This window comes from Lolium perenne, chromosome 6, assembly GCF_019359855.2.
Source record: "Lolium perenne isolate Kyuss_39 chromosome 6, Kyuss_2.0, whole genome shotgun sequence".
NCBI classification, from domain to species: domain Eukaryota; kingdom Viridiplantae; phylum Streptophyta; class Magnoliopsida; order Poales; family Poaceae; genus Lolium; species Lolium perenne.
The window spans coordinates 257,866,162-257,886,707 of NC_067249.2; the positions used below are offsets into that span (position 1 = coordinate 257,866,162).

At 42.7% G+C, this 20,546-nt stretch overlaps 1 protein-coding gene across 1 annotated transcript; it reads left to right on the forward strand.

The window, feature by feature from the left end:
• Positions 1-17,045: 17,045 nt before the first annotated feature.
• On the forward strand, positions 17,046-19,824 carry LOC127305307 (protein KINESIN LIGHT CHAIN-RELATED 2). Its single transcript, XM_051335714.2, has 2 exons — positions 17,046-18,791; positions 19,410-19,824. The coding sequence occupies exons 1-2, from the start codon at positions 17,161-17,163 to the stop codon at positions 19,675-19,677; spliced, it is 1,899 nt and encodes a 632-aa protein (XP_051191674.1). The 5' UTR covers positions 17,046-17,160; the 3' UTR covers positions 19,678-19,824.
• Positions 19,825-20,546: the final 722 nt, after the last annotated feature.

Here is a 20,546-nt window from a genome sequence, read left to right on the forward strand (position 1 = left end):
GAAATGATTTTTGGCGTTGTTGGATTTTACTTGTGGATCTTGGTGCCCCCTGTCTAATTATAAACTGATAAGAACAGATATGACTTGCTTTCTTGGCTTAGCCTGTGATGCATAGGCTGAGGAAAAAATATTGGATAAGAACATATATTATGGCATAGCTCTTATTTCTCTGTGATGATCTTGAATAGCATTTCTATTCAAAACTGAGAGAAAAATCTATCTCAGAACTCAACTGATGATTTTATAGTTTATGATTGATTCCTTTTTTATTTGGCTTGCATAAACACATGTGCCATCTGCTAGATCGTAGTTTCTCTCTGTGGTGCCTCATGCGAGTGTGCACAGAGTGACAACATGCATAGCAGGATTTGGTTTTCCATGTGTTTGTGTGGTGATTTAAATAGGATCTGAACATAGCTATGGTCAGATGATGTTAAAAACTGCCCCAAACAAGCTCCTGTAAATGCTTATACGTATATCCAAGTGCAAAGATGATCTGGAATAGATATGCCAGTGAACTGATGCTTATTAAAGTGATTGCTCATTTAACCTGCTGTTGTAAAGAAACTTGATCTTCTGGTGGTTGTTTGACCTTCTTCTTGTGGTCAGCCTGCTCCTCCTAGGTTCTTGATTTGTTTCCTATTTCTTCTAAGACATCATCGGTGGTGTTTGTTTATGGAGATGGATGTGATCTTGCTGGTAGATCATGCACAAGGCTGGCAAGAGGATCTATTGATGCTGTTCTTGATATTTGGGAGGATTTTGCTAGTGCAATTGATGGCTAGCCTTGCTGCTGGTGACTAATGTGAATGTGAGCAAAGTGTGATGCGGTTAGCTGCTGTCCTGTTTTTATATCGCTGAACTGATGTTGTGGAGGTGACAGCACACTATTCTGCATGCTGTGACTGAGCTGCTTGTGTGTGCGCTCTACTGTCTAGTGCAAGTTGACAAGTTTCCTTTCCTTTCCTCCTAGAGCAAGCAACGGCTGATTGATCTTTATCCATGCTTGGCATTTGTTTTGTATTCTGCCAAGTGTTAATTCTTATTGGCTGCTACATGTGAGCTTGACAGACCAAGTGTCTATATGATTTAATTAGGCTTCGCTTAATTAATATGTGGCTTGAAATAATTGTCTTAGGATCATATTGACTTCTTCATGTCAAGGATGATCCACTTTAAACACATATGTGGGCTTCTTAAGGATTCTAGCTAGATTAGAGGGAAGTTTTGAAAAGTTGCCTTGTGATATGGATCAGCTATTATTGCCTCTAGTCCCCGGTTGCCTTCTTGATGAATGTTCCCTGATCCAAATGACCCATATGTCCCTTATATGATCCATTTCTTCCTGATGTTGCCTAAGAAAGAATTTAATTCCCTCTAATCATCATTAGGGATCAAGAGTAGTTCTTGAAACCCTTAGCTAGATTCCAATATAAAAATGTCTCCATAAACATGGAGACAGACATTTTAACATAACTCCCATTTCTTTGTCTTTGTTGTTTCTTTTGCAGAGAAAGAAGAACAAGAAAGGTTAAGAAGATATAGATTTAGAAATTCTTTTAGTTTCATTTTGTAATCTCATATTTCTTGTGTAACTTGTAATATTTCAATAAGTGTTGAATAATACTTATGTAATTTGTTATTTATAATATTTGATTCTCATTTATATTTATATTTACCTTGTAATATATAATTGTTTAGAATTCAATTTCCAATTCAAAATCTTATTTGAATTCTGTCATTCATATTTGAATCTGAATTCAAACTATTTCCCTCGAAAACGTAATAAATCAACAAAGGTCATGTCGAAACTTATCGCACTTGTGTCGATGACATACCTCAATTCCATCGACATAAGAGACACCTCCATCACTTTGTGTTTTAGATGAATGCGCGAAAATTCCCCGGATTTTCTATGCATGAATGCAATGCACACTTTCGTGTTTTCTCTTTCTTCTTGCCTCTAAACCTGGGGTATTACAGTCTGTACCCCTTAAACTAAACTTCGTCCTCGAAGTTTGAACTCTCTCACATTTCCGGAGTGTGGATCTGACTTGTGCCGACTACGACTTCTCTCGAACTCCGTGGTGATCTCACTAGATATAATTGAATATATCCCTTGTCCAGATTCTTCCTGGAATCCATTAGGGTTTGTCTCTGAACCATGGCTTCTTACTTCAATTCCATGATTTCTTTCAATATTATAATCTTGTTTCCTTTCTCATTGAAGATTCAATGATGGGACTTCTTCTGGTGCTGCTAGTCTTAACTGAAGACTAATTTGATAATAAACTCCTAATTGATAAATAGGTCTTTGTTTTCCCTTACTACCAAAAGTGCAATAATGGTACTTGGTAAGGTACTTACCATGGAAATGGTCGTGATGGTTTATTTCCCTAAGAATGGAATAGACTCATTTAGTCCATCCAATCCTGGTTTATCGTTGATACCTGTAACTATTTTGGGTTCTTTAGGTTCCATGAAAGGAATCTTTCTAATAGTACTAAGTTTTGGTAAGGTTAACTATTCCTAAACTACTTCGGTCTTTGGACTATTTGAGCTGTATTTTGTCTACGGTATTTCCTTCGTCCAACTTCATTATCTTTGTCTTACTTGAGCTTTAGTACTTATGAGTAATTATTACTCACTTGCTCAAGTGATAGTCTAACTATTACCTCATCGAGGTATAAACCTCGACTTCTGGTCTGACATTCTTCTGAAGGTAGAGTTCGATAATCTTATGAAAATAAGATCGAACTTTCTCTTAGTTCAGTCCTTCTTCTATTTTGTTCAAAGTACTGAGTCGTGGTACATCCAACTCAATCTTTACTCTACCCCTTAGAGTTTACTTATGTTCTTCAACTCCTTTTCTTCCAACCATTGGATTGATGGTTAGTATGTTGGTCTAGGTGTAGCTTATGGTTTATATTCTTCTAAGGTCTTGTGAAGAATCTTTGTGGTGTATCCACTCAATTTGTGGACGTCCAACATGAATCCTTCGAATGAATGATTATAGATCATAACTATTTGGCTAACAAAATTTTATTTGTTCACAACTTCTTGGTACAAATAATCCAATTACGGACTATTTGATACCAATTGTGGCTATTTGTTATCTAAAAATGGATTCTATTATAGGTTCTGATCAATTGGTCGAGACATCTTCTACTTTATCTCGTAGTATTTACCCTATACCACAACTGTGGTCTTCTGATATCAACTATGGTCTTCTTATATCTGCTATGGTTTCATAAGCCATCTTGCTTTTTCGAGGGTTTATTGTTGCAAGAAAACCACTAGCTAACACTATGAATATAGTATCCTAAGTGATTTCCCATGCATTCCCTCTTCTATATTAACTATGGATCTGCTTGAGCTTCACCATAATCACCAGATTTCTCACCCTCATGCTTCTTCCGTACTAAAGTACTCCTCTGTTGAGGCTAAGCATGAGTTTTGGTGGATACTTCCTTCAGAGTTTTGTGGTTGCTTCCCACAACTTTACTCCTTTCTTCTGATGAACCTTCATCTTGCCTTCAGAATCTTTAGAATTCGTCACTTTCTCACACGAATACCATTACCCTCTAGATCTATAACATCAAGTAAGGACTTGATATTGCAACATGCATTTGCATATCAACACCGAACTTCATGTATGGATCTAGTCAAACAATGAAAATCCAATAAAAATCCAAGAAGATTCAGCTTTGTGCTTATAATACACACCATCATAAGCCTGAATATAATAGTTGAGTAAAACATATCTAATCATCAGGCTCTGATGTGTAGTATATAACACCACATAATATAGGTTTATATCGTGACACTTAACACAAATATATGGGATTCTACTATTTGTCTCAACATTTACCTTAATTGCACATTTGCAATGAGATAAACTTGAAACAAGGTGGTCTAGGATAGTTAAGGTTAACCTAATTTCCCTTTTGGAAATACTAACTTAGCTTCCATTTTGTTGAGGACTACCTCACATGGTATCTCTAAGTTCTATCATGTCTACTCTAAACACATATTTATTAGGATATAGCTCCTATACTTCCAAGTGTTTCTACCATGTGACTAGGGTTCTAATGTGCTTGGCACGATTCCCATGGTTTTGGAACACAAATCTTACTCTATTGTTGAAGACCTGACTACTTATTGTACTCCTCTTAATTATTTATGATGTTCAATCCATCACATAACGATTCTCAGGTGAATCATATATGATTTCTATCTCTACCATGTAAGTAGGCATATTTTATTCCTATGTCTCTTCCTTACCTCCCATGGTTGACTCATCATGGTCTATACTACCTCATATAACTCATAGTTATCACTTACTATCAACTGTTTCACAAGTTTGGATAGATTTTACTTACCCATTACTTGTCTTGGTATACACCTTCTAGTAGGATATCTTCCTTATATACTTATCTTTATCACTTGATATTACTCATATTACAAGTCTGGGTAATTCTTATTTAACTATAACATGTGTTGGTATACATCTTCCAATAGGATATCTTCCTTATGGTTGTATCCTTTCTTTGGACTACCATGTATTGTATACCAACTGCGATCTACTCATATATTGTTTTAGGGACTTAATGGTGTGCTCTATGTTTAGCTAACTAACTTAGGAAAAAAAACATTGACTTAAGTGTGTCAGGATTATTCTCAAGTGAATATCCATCTCAAGTCATAAGAAGTATTTGGTTTACCTAGGACAATTTCCTATAGACACTACCAATCCTATAGGTCTCATTTAAAGGGTTTTAATCCTAGGGTCAAAGCATTTGCTCTGATACCAACTGTGGTGACCCGGCATACCACTGCATGGTGTAGTATGCAAGTCTGATATAACACCAATGAAACACCGTTCCACTAGTATTATATCGCTCAGAGTGGTACAACAGAAACATATGTGGGTCCAAGGTATGTCTATAGAATTACAACATCGACTCTGTTACATAAGATCATCCCAGCCTCCTACTTTACAATGAGGTAAAACTGCAAATAAACTCCAGAAGAACGACTCGTAGTCTAATCTTATCACGAACTCTATTTGTAGAGTATTTAACTAGCTACAGAGGCTAAGAATAGATTCTAGCTAAATAGGAGCTAGGTTTAGAAAGCTAGTTCCCTTCTATGGCTAAACTAGGTTTTCTCCTTGATGGATGTGGTATCTGATTCCTCTGACAGGGTCCTGTATCTTGAAGTAGTAGTTGACTCCTCGGTCTTCGAGTTGCACTGTAGATCCTCCTTCGATGCCTCCATATCTAAGCAGGGGATTTAAGAGTGGGATGAGTACGAGCGTACTCAACAAGTTCATTATAGGAAAGAGGTGTTTAATGCACTAGCTACGGCATTAGACCAGAAAGTCTAATACCAATGCAGGTTTTCATAATCGTTTCTTCAAAGGGTTGCTTTTATTCAGAAGAACTATGTCCGTCAGCCTTCACCGGTTTACTAGAACTTCATGGAGCTCCTTTCCGGCCGTGTTCGCAGTTCCATATCCCGGAACAGGGAGTGACAGGTCACGGTTCTTTACACTCTGCAGAGGTGTGTTGCTTTACCCATAAGAGATCTTAACCTTGGTGCCAACCGGGAATGACCCGTCCACACTTCCTATGGTGTGAGGCCCGGTATAAGGTCTAGCCAATCATGTTCCTCCGCTACCTCGAACACCCACCCTTTGTTACATACTCCGACGCTGGGTCCACGCCGGCCCCATTATTCCCATAGATTTCAGGGTGGACTCCGACCACGACGTCAATGCAGGGCTCTACCATACATTCCTACGCCGGCAGATGCAACCCATCATAGACCTCATTACCGTTGGGACTTCTACGGGTTCCCACCCCTGCTTCAAGTCTCGCAAGATCATGAGCACCCGGTAATGAGCATCCGTTGATGAACGAGAGGTGGAAACACTTTTGACTATTCCGTCCCACTCCGGATCTTATGGTTAACACGGGTATTACGGCACAAGAATCACTGGCGACATTTGTTGTTTAATCCTAGATGGATATAAACCCGTGCAATGGAACCTCCACCATATCAACACAATCCATGGTTCCATTGCCCACCACATAGTCATATTCATAGTTATGAAAGTAGTGGTTTTGGTTTTTATGCAATAGTGATAACCATAATACTTTGCAAGTAATTTGATAGAAATACTCAAATGACATGAGCAAGTGATGAACTTGCCTTTCTTGACTGCAAGATTATGCAGAGAAGGTCTTCGATACGCGATAACTCCAAATTCTGAAATAGCATCATCGTCCGGTAAGGACGATGTTTAAAAGATTGGCAAGGATGCAATAATGCATAAGTATGAGATGCAATCGCTCTAAGCGTGATCTAACCCCGATGATTTAGGATCAGTGAGTTGTAATGATTGGTTCAGGGTGTGTTACACTTTTAGAGTGATTCACAAACAAGGTTCTTATTCAGGGTTGTGTTGTTTTAGAATTATAAGCAGGTGGCAATATGAATAGTAACAATCATACACAACCAGGAATAGTAGCTGTATAATAAGTAAAGAGCAGTTGTCAATTTTAAGTCCTATAATACATGGTTGATGATTACTTATTATATAATTCAAAAGAATAATTTTTGAAGGACAAGTATGATATCTAGGTTTGTGGGGTTCTATGGTTTTCTATGGTTCTAATTGGTTTCTGGAGTAAGTAGTAGATGGATCACAAAGTAAATTCCTACATATGGTTATTACCATGGTTAACCATATGATATTATATCAAAGCATGGTGATCAAGGTGGTGTCATGAGTTAATCATTAGAGTTCACTATTATTTATTGGCATTTGATTACCAAGGGTTTAGAAAGAGATGAAATGTCAACTCCATTTGTAGGTGGAACTTGTACTACTCTAGTAGAACAGGTGTATGCATTTATTTGTTGCATATATGTATCTATAAGTAAGGTTAAGTTTATATCATTAAGTTTTATAAGCTCCTAAGGTTTTAGAGTTGAAAGCAAACTAGGCTACATTTGAAATTATGGAATTAGGGTTTAATACATGGTGGAATTAGGTTTGATGACATGAAATTAAAGAGTTAAGGTTTATTCTTAAATGATCATATAAGGCTAACTCAACATGAGTGCATCAAATGACTACCTTATTGGCAAAAAGGAACTTGTATAATTCTAATAAGGCATGGACAAGCATTTCATTTGCTTTGCAGGGTTTATAAGTAGAATATGATCATGATTTTGATTTGTTTATTAAGGATGATAGAATTACTTGTTTAGGATAATGCAATCACTATCAATATCCTTTTAGGTTCAAATAAAGGAAATAGTTTAAGATTTTTCTTAGGTTTATAAATCTTAAAATATTATGAACATATATTTAATTATTTATTAAAAATCATGGAACATTTGGAAAAATAGTATCAACGTAGTTAACATCTTTATATGTTTTTCGGTCTTATATTAAATAGATAATTCATGAAATCAAAAATTTAACAAGATTAGGAATAGTAATAGAAATGTGATTCATACATATTAGTTAGAAGTTAGGAATTAAGTTCCTAGTTTAGCACTTAGTTGTACTTGATTTTATGTATTAAATTAATTGAGGAAAAATACATTTTAGAATTTAAGCCGTAATAATTTAGGACTTGAGAAATTTTATATATACATAAATATATATAATAAAGTAAACTTCCTATACGTATATATATATGTTTGGAACTAGTAAATATTTTACTTTTCTATTTTTAGGAGTTTCTTATTATCAAGTAGAAATGGTGTGATGGATTTTATTTTATCCTTTTAATTTATCAAAATCTATATTATTATTATTTTTTAAAAGAAAAATAGGTAAAATGATTTCTTGGGCTGGTCTAAGTGGACCAAACCGATCCAGATTTGGCTGTGGTCAAATCCCCACCGTGACCCATCTCTCTCACTCTCTCGTCTCTCTCCTTTTCTCCTGTCTTCTCCCGTACGCGATGTCGCCGCCGCCGCTTGCTGCTCCGGCTACTGCCGGCCGCATCCGTCGCAACTGTTTTCCGATTCATATATGCCTGGGTATCCTCCCTCGACTCCCTGCCGCCGCGAAGCCTCTCCTCCGTCTCTCGTGCACCCAAGGCTAACCCTAGCCCGCCATGATTCGGCTCGCCGCCGGCGTGATTCTGCGCCGCTGCGCCTCCGGATGGTTCCTCCTCGGCTACCTCGACTTCCACCTCGAGCCGCAGCTCGACCTTGCTGTGTCGGCCTCCTCTATTCTATGGTGGTTTGATGGTGTGGTGTGGTGTTGCTGCTGCTCGCTGACCGTGGCCTCTCGCAGCATGGTGCGGTCGGCCGACCCCCGCTTCGACGACCTCGCAGCAATTCCTTGCCGTGGCTCGGATCGCCGATTCGGCCGCTCGCTGGCCACCTCTGGCATCGCCGCCAGCCGGTCTCCTCCACTGATGCTGCTCCCCGGCGTGGTTTTGCCACGGATCTCCCTGCCATCTACCGCTGCCTCGACGCCGCCCCTTCCCCGCACGTGTGCCTTACGGCAACCCTAGCCATTGCTAGGTCACCGGTGTTGCCACGCCTCCTGCTGTGTGATGACGATTAACTGGTGCTGCGGTGCTGCGGTGCTGATGTACTGGTCGAGCAGCGTGGTGTTGGGGTGACTACTGCATCCTCGACGCCGGCCGGACGGCGTCTGCGACTGCAACCCCGGCGCCGACTGCTTCATCTCCTCCCTGGAATGCACTGTGAGCTATCTCCCTCCTTACTCCTCTGCCTATGGTCATAGTGCTTGGCTGCATCCTTACTACTGCTCCATTTGTGCTACATGGTGGTATATATGCGTGTGTAGTGGGGCTAGATAAATTGTGCCCATGTAGTGGAGGCAAGGATTATTATTCCCTGTGAGGTGTGGCTTGATCTGGCAATGCTTTGATCCATATATACACTGCCCTGTGCTATGGTTGTTGCCTCCATTTGAATAATGTGCCCATCTCTTGACATGGCTACCTAACTGACTGAACCTGGAAACTTCAACCAACTGAAATACTCTAGTTATCCATCTGTGTTTTATTTTAATGGACTTTGACCTGCAAGATGCAACTACCCTCCTTGCAGATACATGATTTACTTGACGTGTTAAATACTACTACTGCTTAGGTTCTATTTGGTTGGCCTGGAACTTATTTTCTGGACCCCAAGTAGTTCCTGGAGTGGGTTATGTATTATTGGCTGCTTATGGTGATGACTAAATCAAGTTCATACATGATACTGGACAGTAAGTGGGTTTGGAATGCACAAAGTGAGACTTTGAGTTTCTTGAATATGATATAGTTGCTTATTAGCAACTAAGAAATGATTTTTGGCGTTGTTGGATTTTACTTGTGGATCTTGGTGCCCCCTGTCTAATTATAAACTGATAAGAACAGATATGACTTGCTTTCTTGGCTTAGCCTGTGATGCATAGGCTGAGGAAAAAATATTGGATAAGAACATATATTATGGCATAGCTCTTATTTCTCTGTGATGATCTTGAATAGCATTTCTATTCAAAACTGAGAGAAAAATCTATCTCAGAACTCAACTGATGATTTTATAGTTTATGATTGATTCCTTTTTTATTTGGCTTGCATAAACACATGTGCCATCTGCTAGATCGTAGTTTCTCTGTGGTGCCTCATGCGAGTGTGCACAGAGTGACAACATGCATAGCAGGATTTGGTTTTCCATGTGTTTGTGTGGTGATTTAAATAGGATCTGAACATAGCTATGGTCAGATGATGTTAAAAACTGCCCCAAACAAGCTCCTGTAAATGCTTATACGTATATCCAAGTGCAAAGATGATCTGGAATAGATATGCCAGTGAACTGATGCTTATTAAAGTGATTGCTCATTTAACCTGCTGTTGTAAAGAAACTTGATCTTCTGGTGGTTGTTTGACCTTCTTCTTGTGGTCAGCCTGCTCCTCCTAGGTTCTTGATTTGTTTCCTATTTCTTCTAAGACATCATCGGTGGTGTTTGTTTATGGAGATGGATGTGATCTTGCTGGTAGATCATGCACAAGGCTGGCAAGAGGATCTATTGATGCTGTTCTTGATATTTGGGAGGATTTTGCTAGTGCAATTGATGGCTAGCCTTGCTGCTGGTGACTAATGTGAATGTGAGCAAAGTGTGATGCGGTTAGCTGCTGTCCTGTTTTTATATCGCTGAACTGATGTTGTGGAGGTGACAGCACACTATTCTGCATGCTGTGACTGAGCTGCTTGTGTGTGCGCTCTACTGTCTAGTGCAAGTTGACAAGTTTCCTTTCCTTTCCTCCTAGAGCAAGCAACGGCTGATTGATCTTTATCCATGCTTGGCATTTGTTTTGTATTCTGCCAAGTGTTAATTCTTATTGGCTGCTACATGTGAGCTTGACAGACCAAGTGTCTATATGATTTAATTAGGCTTCGCTTAATTAATATGTGGCTTGAAATAATTGTCTTAGGATCATATTGACTTCTTCATGTCAAGGATGATCCACTTTAAACACATATGTGGGCTTCTTAAGGATTCTAGCTAGATTAGAGGGAAGTTTTGAAAAGTTGCCTTGTGATATGGATCAGCTATTATTGCCTCTAGTCCCCGGTTGCCTTCTTGATGAATGTTCCCTGATCCAAATGACCCATATGTCCCTTATATGATCCATTTCTTCCTGATGTTGCCTAAGAAAGAATTTAATTCCCTCTAATCATCATTAGGGATCAAGAGTAGTTCTTGAAACCCTTAGCTAGATTCCAATATAAAAATGTCTCCATAAACATGGAGACAGACATTTTAACATAACTCCCATTTCTTTGTCTTTGTTGTTTCTTTTGCAGAGAAAGAAGAACAAGAAAGGTTAAGAAGATATAGATTTAGAAATTCTTTTAGTTTCATTTTGTAATCTCATATTTCTTGTGTAACTTGTAATATTTCAATAAGTGTTGAATAATACTTATGTAATTTGTTATTTATAATATTTGATTCTCATTTATATTTATATTTACCTTGTAATATATAATTGTTTAGAATTCAATTTCCAATTCAAAATCTTATTTGAATTCTGTCATTCATATTTGAATCTGAATTCAAACTATTTCCCTCGAAAACGTAATAAATCAACAAAGGTCATGTCGAAACTTATCGCACTTGTGTCGATGACATACCTCAATTCCATCGACATAAGAGACACCTCCATCACTTTGTGTTTTAGATGAATGCGCGAAAATTTCTCGGATTTTCTATGCATGAATGCAATGCACACTTTCGTGTTTTCTCTTTCTTCTTGCCTCTAAACCTGGGGTATTACAGTAGGTACGGCTGTTGTAGTTTTAGGTTAACTCGACTAACCATCTCTGTAAAGATGGTCCTTTTGGCCAATCAATAGTAATGAAAAAATCTTTTGCTTACCTACTCATTGCCGACCGGGCCCGGTTGCACCCAACGCGGACAGTAACTGTCCGCGTTCGCAGAGACGCAAACCTGACGCATATTTGGGCCAGGTTTGCGTTTCCGTCACGGCCCGATTACTTTGCGTCGCCCCGCTGGAGGTGGTGCCAGACGCATTTCCGATCACGGCGGACGAAAACGGTCGCTCAGCGACCGTTTGCGTCGCGCCGCTGAAGATGCCCTAATGCATCAAAGCAACGGACTGGTTTTATTTGCAATAGAAAAAGAGGAGCATCGGACTGGGACCCACGAGGTTGAAGGAATCACGTTGGTTGCCAATATATTGGCGAAGGTTTTCCGCGCCCTCAAGTCGCCAACGATTTGGCGAGAATAGCATGGACGCGGGCATGGCGGGCTGGGCGAGCCAAATATTTGGTGCCCATCCAAACAACAGCCAAATTTTGTGGGCTCACCAATTTTTTGGTATGGTAGGCATTGGCTCTAAACCAAACATACCCTAAATGTGGACTCTGGATGAAGTGGGCTTGGTAGTTACCATTAATTAATCAATAAAAGCCCAAAAGAACAGAATAGATCACGGACGGGGATTCCGTGCACACGGGCGCCAGTGCACCCGCCAGCTGGTGCCCTGTGATTCGTCTGTTTCTATGTTGCTGGCTGTGCCAGAAAAAAATCGCAAGGAATACGCACGCTTGCAGAAAGCCTGTATACGAGCTGTTCGTATTGGACTACAGTGCGTGGCTCAGTAGTTTGGTGGGCGGTGCGGTGCCTTCAAGTCAGTTCTGCCAGAGAAACACGCACCGAGGAGGCAGTGAGAGCAATTCCAATAGTATAGCCAGTTGATGGCTATAAGTCAAGTGCCATGTCATTTATAGTCAACTTAGAGCCAACATATACAATAGTGAGCTATAAAAATGTAGTACTTAATCAATGTGTGATCCACCTTTCACTCTCACAAAGTGTCTAGGAGCACGTGCTAGAGCTGGCTCTTACATAAGAGCCCACTCTTCTTCTCTCTCCTCTTCTCTCTCCTCCAACTAAGCAATAATATACTATTTTAATCCTTATAGCCAGCTGACTAGGACTTATTGTACTTGCTCTGGAGCCTGGCTGCGCAGTAATGGTGTGCGGCAGATATAGAGGATGCAGAGTGGGGTGTTGACAGCTCATATACTATGTTGTGCATGCAGAACCAGTAAAAGAAAGCTGACCGGTCAACAAAATAAAGTATACACTCCTGTCAGCAAGCCAGGCTCTTGGCTTCAATACAGGGTGCAAGATAGAAATGGGCACACTCAAATTTAACTTGATTTATCAATTTGCTTACACAAGAGTGCTCACGATTAATAATAAAACCCATTGCTGATACTCACACTAACACTAGAAACACATACCCCAAGGGCATCTCCAACGGGGCGACGCAAACGGATGCTAAGCGACCGTTTGCGTCCGCCATGACCGAAAATCCGTCTGGACCCTGCTCTGGCGGAACGGCGCAAAGTAACCGGGCCGTCTGCGACGACGTAAATCTGGCCCAAATATGCGTCAGGTTTACGTCTCCGCGGATGCTCCGCGGTTGCGCCGATCGTCCTCCTTTTCTTAGCTCGTCGAACTACAAATGTGCGAACCAGAGTTCGTCCGCAGTTCCACACACTAGGCAACAGATCAGAGGGAGGGCAGGCGTGACTCCTGAAAGAGATCCTTGAGCGAGAAGACGAAGGTCCTCGTGCGAGAAGGAGAAAATTTCGCAAACAAGCAACTCTTGAGGTTGTTGTTGCACGAACCAGTGATTCAAATATTTTGTTGCACAAACCAGTAAATCTAAAGCTAATTGTTTGGCATGAGCTATAATGATCTGTTTATACATCTTAGCACTGTATTGGGCCATGAGAACCCACCTTATAAGTGACATGGATGTGGCCTTGGCAAGTGAACCCCACGTACCAAAAATCTATACCTACCTAATAATAAAGGAGCTAAGGTTTCTGCCAAAAAGTTTCGTCAACGCTTTTTTGGGGACCGTTTTGCCCTCCCACCAAATCGCATAATACATCAAATTACCACCATACCGGTTCGTTTTAGTTTTTCAGAACTGCTCATATCCTTTTTTTTTTCTCTCGCGCAGACTCCACCCACCGCGCACGCACCACGCTCGCCCGGCCGCCATGGGTCGAGATCGCGAACAGGCACCACTGGGCTTTTTTGGTCAAAATAACAGCGCCGGCTCACAAACGGGTATTTGGTGTCAATAGTCCCACCTCGCTCGCCTATAACGAGTTCCACCGGTTTATATGCCTAAATTTTCCTGATTGTAACAAGCTGATTTAGAACAACAAGTATCAGCAAAGATTGAGCGCAGAAATCGAACCCTGCTGGGGCACCCGATTGAAGGAGGTAATTAAACGAAGAAAAGGATCACGATCCGCAGAATTTGGGGAAGGAGGAAATTAAAGAAGCGGAATAGAGGAAATTGTACGCTGGTGGCATAAGATCGAAATCGATCATACGAAATTGGGATTGCACGCTGGTGGCATAAGATCGGAATCGATCATACGAAATTGGGAAAAAGCCTCAGACCCGGAAGGAGGGATCCCGCCGCGAGCGATGGAGCCTTGGCCGACGCCGTCGGGCGTCGCGTGAGATGGAGAGAAGGATGAACGAGTAGAGAAGAGACCTGACTGGTAGAGAGGGGGCGGCGTGGTTGTGGTCTGCTGGGGAATGGAGTGTACCGAGTGGGAGGTTACCGGATAGGGTTTGTGGGTGGTGGTGTCCGTCCGTCAGCTCGGTTGCTAGCTGGGCCAAGCAAAGGTTGTGGGCCGGCATGGCGAGAAAGAGGTGCTCCTCCGCAAAGTCAACTCGAACTCTACGTGCTAATTTTTTTTGGGGAAAGTGGGTTCTAGGAGAGGCAATTTTGCCGGTTGTTTCCGCTGGCTGTGATTCAATAATTATAGTTTGGGTTTTAGGAGAGGCTTTCTCGATCGTGATCGTGATGTACAAGTAGAATTCAGAAGAAAAAAAAATCTGTTCCATGGTTTATATCTCTATGATTTTGGCTTTGCAAAATAAGTACGAGGAGAGCAAAAACTTTATGTTGGCCCTCTTCTTTAATTTCTCAACCGTGAAATATTTTGTATCATCTTATTTCAGTGGTTCTGATACAATCATATTCTGAATTTGTAAAGAGCACACAAAAATAGTAAATGCGCCTCCACCTGGAAAATTTGGATACGCAATTAATTTTACACATAGACCTAACAGTTGAGGTTTATGCAGATTAATAGTTATGTTAATGGCCTACGAAGCTGAGTTACAACACTAACTCAGTTTCAACATGTGAACACACCAAATATCCGAGACGATATTTCTACCATGAAAGATCGGTTTTATGGTCTAATTATTATTAGCTTCATGTGAAGAATCTTGCAAGATCGACAACAAGATAGTCTCTATTTGTACAATATCAGTCTATCAGTTTGTTTTGATATCTTTATATCACAGCTAAATGGATGATAATGAATTAGTCTTATATATTGGTAGCATGTAAATTAGAGTTTATTTGGGGATAATTTTTGTAATATAGTTAAACTGTAATAACAGCCAACGATTTATTCATCTTTTTTTTCTCTTCTTAACACCAACAGTATATTGAGGCGGCACTACTGCATGTACGGTGTAGCGTGATTGAATCGGTGGTTAGGTGAGCCCGTGAAGGCACGCTTAACTGTGGTTGATTAATGGAACAAATTTATACCAAGAAAAGCATACGCAGTGTGCCACGGTGGCATATCACTGATGGACTTTTAGTATTGATTACGATGGTGATCAAGACGAAAAGTGTCAACACAAATATTTTACAGGAGCATTTACATATTTATTTATCCTGGTGCCACAAATATTTTACAGGAGCATTTACATATTTATTTATCCCGGTGCATCGCACGGGCACTTTTGCTAGTAAATCAAAAGCCTGGAGCAAGCCGGACCAATTTACGTGCCAAAATGAGAGTATTGTCCCGCCGAGACTAAGTAAATGGTATAGCACAAATTTTAAAAATATTTCTCTGTGCCAAAAACACAAACTTAGAAAATAAAATCTGAATGATTTTGTATCGCTAGTATAGATCCAGCCACCGGAGGAGGTTCCCCACCATGTGTCGATGGCGGTTATCTATTCGGTCTCCCGACGATAGTCGCTGATAAAACGATTTTTTCCGGCCAGTTTTTTGGGACGCCTTGGAACTACGCCTATGGTCGGGATTTCTTCTGACCGCTTGCGCACACACAGTTGGATAGATATACGGTTCGCCATTACACCTCTGGGATGCCCAACTTTTTACGGACGTCCAGAAGATATTAGAGTTGGTGTAAAAAACCAAACCGCCTCTTAGCGGGAGCGAATAATCCACCCGCTTTTGCTATATATGGGCTGTCCGAATTTCTACGGGTTACCCATGTTTTCGCAATTGTTGTCTGTAGCCGACAGACCATCTGAATATTATCACACCACTCCAGTGAATAAGCCGAAGCGTCCGGTATCCGCTGTCATCGCCCTCCTTGCGATTCCCATTCCTTAGGAAAACAACCCAATTAGGTAACGTTGGGTGGCGATTCCAGTGCAACATAGCCGTTGTTTCCGGATTTCCGAATTTTGTCCGATAGTTGAATTACAACTAGTCGTTGTAGATTAAATCAAGACTCGAACCCGGTTTTTATTTAAACATCAAGTCATGCTATATTTTAAGCAAGTACCCATATGCGGTTTTTATTTGAGGCCTCCTCCAAAGAAAAAATCTCTAAGCGGGCGCATTTTCTGACTACCTCTCAATCGACCCAGGGGGTATTTTCCACCGTCTCCAAAAATTCTTTTATTGCCGACGGTCTAACCGCCTCCAAATTATTGGAGACAAGTTTTAATTTGGAGCACCTCCGAAAATATCTGATTAAACACGGTTAATTCCTTAGTGGCCATGGGGAAATGTTTGGAGCTTGTCCATCTAATAGCCGTTCTAATCCTCTGCGCAAGCATATTGTTTAATTGCACAATCTGTTAACTAGAGCTCTTTGCAACCAATTACCCTAGTGTCACTGGTTTGTGCAACAAAATATTTAAGTCGCTGGTATTGCAACAATGACCTCAAGATTTACTGGTTTTTGCAATTTTCTCTACGAGAAGGCAACGGCTAAAAGCCTAAAAGAGAGGAGGAAGACGACACATGTTGGAACGTTGGGATAATATATCATTTCCAGCTTCACTATACAATAGCACACCTATCCTTCCTTACGCTACAGACCCCAGGCAACTAGGAGTACAGTGCAGAGGAGCACAGTACACGTTGAAAATTTGGAGACACAGCAAGTATGCGGTGTCGGCACAGTGGCTGTGCACGTGGTACATATTAAATGCGCGTGGCAGGAAATACACCAATAATGCTCATATACTTCCCTAGATACGCTACTCAAGTTCAGTCAGTACAGCAGATGATACGGATGGGTGGATGGCTAGATTGCCAGAACCAACGGCTCAGAATCGACCCACATGGCAGGATCACTGAAGCTCATGTGCCATTATGACTTTTCGGACCTACAATTCTGACACCTTATGTTAAGGAGGAATACTGAAAGCCTAGAAGCCCAGCCCACCACCATCTTCGTTCAGTCCACCATTCTGCTCTTACCCCCTCGCCACCGGCCACCGTCGCCGCCGCCGCCGCCGCCGCGACCAATCGACGCCCGCCATGGCGCTACGCAGAGCCGCTTCCCTCCTCCTCAGACAGCGTCTCCGCACCTTCGCTCCGACCCCCGCGCCCCCCAAAACCCTAAACCCTCTCCTGCCCCATCCCCGCCGCCATTACTCCCTACGCCCCCCACCCGCTCCCCGCGCGTCCGCCGCCGCCGTCGCCGTCGCCGAGGCGGCCGAGGAGGCGTTCGAGGCGGCCTCCACCACCAACGACCTCTCCGCCGCCTTCTCCCGCCTCGAGACCTTGCTCCCGCCCACCGACAAGCGCCTCGCCCTCGCCTGCCTCAAGCTCGGCCAGCACCTCGAGTCAACCTCCTCCGCCGACCCCGCCCGCGTCCTCGAGCTCGCCCTCCGCTCCATCGGGATCCTCGAGGCCGGCCCCAGATCCCCCGACGCGACCGACTCCGATGCCGTCTCGCTCGCCATGGCCCTCCACCTCGCCGGCTCCGCCTCCGTCGACCTCACCCGCTTCCACGACGCGCTCGCCTTCCTCTCCCGAGCCCTCCGCCTCCTCTCCCCGCTCCTCCCGTCCAAACACGCCGCCGCCGGCCAGCCCGACGCCGAAGAAGGGTTCGACGTCAGGCCCGTGGCGCACGCGGTGCGGCTGCAGCTCGCCAACGTGAAGACGGCGATGGGGAGGCGGGAGGAGGCGCTCGCCGACATGCGCGCCTGCGTGGACCTCAAGGAGTCCATCCTGCCGCCGGGTAGCCGGGAGCTCGGCGTTGCGTACCGGGACCTCGCGGAGGCCCACGCCGCCGTGCTCGACTTCAAGCAGGCGCTGCCCTTCTGCCAGAGGGCGCTGGAGCTGCACGAGTCGGCCCTGGGCAAGAACTCGGTGGAGCTTGCGCACGACCGCCGGCTGCTCGGCGTGATATACACTGGCCTGGAGCAGCACGAGCAGGCGCTGGAGCAGAACGAGATGTCGCAGAAGGTGATGAAGAAGTGGGGCGTGGCTGGCGACGATCTCATGCACGCTGAAATTGATGCGGCGAACATCAAGATCGCGTTGGGGAAGTTTGGCGAGGCTGTGAGCGTTTTGAAGGAAGTCGCTAAGAAGGCGGAGAAGGATAGCGAGGCGCGAGCTCTAGTGTACATATATATGGCGAAGGCACTCGCACACCAGGAGAAGGTTGGGGACACGAAGAGGTGCTTGGAGATCGCTTGCGACATTCTAGAGAAGAAGGAGCTTTCCGAACCCGACAAGGTGGCCGAGGCGTATGTGGAGGTGTCCTCGCTGTACGAGATGGTGAATGAGTTCGACAAGGCAATATCTTTGATGAAGAGGAGCCTGTGGATGCTTGAACGGATCCCGCAGGCACAGCACATGGAGGGGAATGTCGCGGCCAGGATCGGGTGGCTGTTGCTTCTCACAGGGAAGGTGACTGAGGCCGTCCCTTATTTGGAGGATGCAGCGCAGAGGATGAAAGAGACCTTTGGGCCAAACCATTTCGGGGTAGGCTATGTGTATAACAACCTCGGGGCTGCGTATATGGAGATGGATCGCCCCCAGTCTGCCGCGCAGATGTTTGCGCTGGCAAAGGAAATCATGGATGTTTCCTTGGGGCCTCAACATTCAGATACAATTGAGACCTGCCAGAGCCTTGCCAATGCATACAACGCCATGGGAAGGTAACATTTCTTTTAGTCCTTCAGTGATACATTCGTTGAAAGACAAACATGATTTCTTATGTCTCAAATGTAATACTACTGTATAACATAGAAGAATTTGAATGGGCTAAGATGATTTGCATGTTAGTCTGCTGGTGCTACTTTTGTGCAATTTGTTGCTCTTCAGCTATTTTTACATCAAGGAATTAGAATGCATGTTACTGCAAGAAATGCTTAGATAAAGATTGTTGTCAATACAGGGTATTTTGTACATGTTACAGATTGTTCAATTACTGTAGTATGCTCCTAACTAATTGGTATTGTGGGGCATCATATAGTTCCACTTAGGTGTGAAAGTGAACCTGTTGATGCGTTTACTTTCAATGCATGAACAAGGTGGGTGGGCAGCATAGTGGCAGCTTGATATTATAATCACAAATTTCATATTTGCTTCTCCTATATATGAGATTTTTAACTTCAAGTGGGAACAATTACAAAAACATGCAAACATGGTTTTCCCTTGCTGTTATGTGATGAAGTGTTGTTTCCTCTTTATCATACTGATTGAGCAATGCATGTCACTTGAATAATGGTTAAAGTTTGTTCTGATCAGTAACACCCCTTTCTTTCCAAGTGCAGCTATTCTGTTGCTATGGAGTTCCAAGAGAGAGTGGTGGCTTCATGGCGAAACCATGGTCACAGCGCTAGGGATAAGCTCAAGGAAGCTAAGCGCCTCTACGAGGAGATCCAGATGAAGGCTATAGCGTTCATGTCACCTGATGATTCAGTAATTGCGTTGCCTGAGCCTCGGCAGCATGAAGTCGATTCAAATTCAAAGAAAGTTGCACAACCTGAACCTCGGCAGCATGAAATCGATTCAAATTCAAAGAAAGTTGCACAACAGTAGCTTCAGAATTCACGACTTGTACACTTTCATTTTGGTTCCTACTTTTCTGTTTTTATATCTTTTTCGTGTCCAATTGTAGAAGAAACTTTGACCGTAAATGTAGCTGATCTATGAGTAGCTATTTCATGAGCCTTGTTGCCCACTAAAGTAGTTTTTGTGCCATCTTATAGTATGTTGCAGTAATTTTGCAAGTGGCAAAAAGATGAATAAAGTAAGTCAGTCTGTTGTGCACGAAACATTTCCCGAGAATTTTGTAACCCTCCCGAGTGATCAAACTGGAAAATCACTCACAGCCTACAAATTACTTCACTGCTGCCGCTGCCATCTCCATGGAAGCGACCATTGGTCTTTGTTGGTGATTATGCTACTCTGAGTTTAGTTTTCCACCCTTACAAGTGCTTCCCCTTGTTGATACCTACTAGACCACCCCATTAGCCATAGGGTGCTTAACACCCTATTCTCTGTTTTCTCCTCTTTTCAAAGAAATTTGGACTATAGTATGGGAGCCCTTTGAAAATGAGTTTTTAGATTTTTTTTTTTAAAGAAAAAGAGTTCTTTGAAAACCTTTGAAATGGGGTAGCCCTGTCCAAGTGAGAGTTTTATGAAATGAAAGGTTTTCGGAAAGAAGTTCACTGAAGAAGAGCAGTGGGCCGGGGCTTTACCATGCAACCAATTTAGAAACCCGACGGAACATGTTCAATTTCACAGATCCAACTTTATCGTGCAACCAAATTATCGTAAAGTGGGACGAGGCTTAGCTTGTAGTTTGTTTATTCTGGTGTGGAACACTACGAGTCTCATGTCGTGGTGCTGGAGCCATGCTCGAGTAGGTGAGCTTCTAGGGTGTAGGAGATAAATGAATCTCCTGG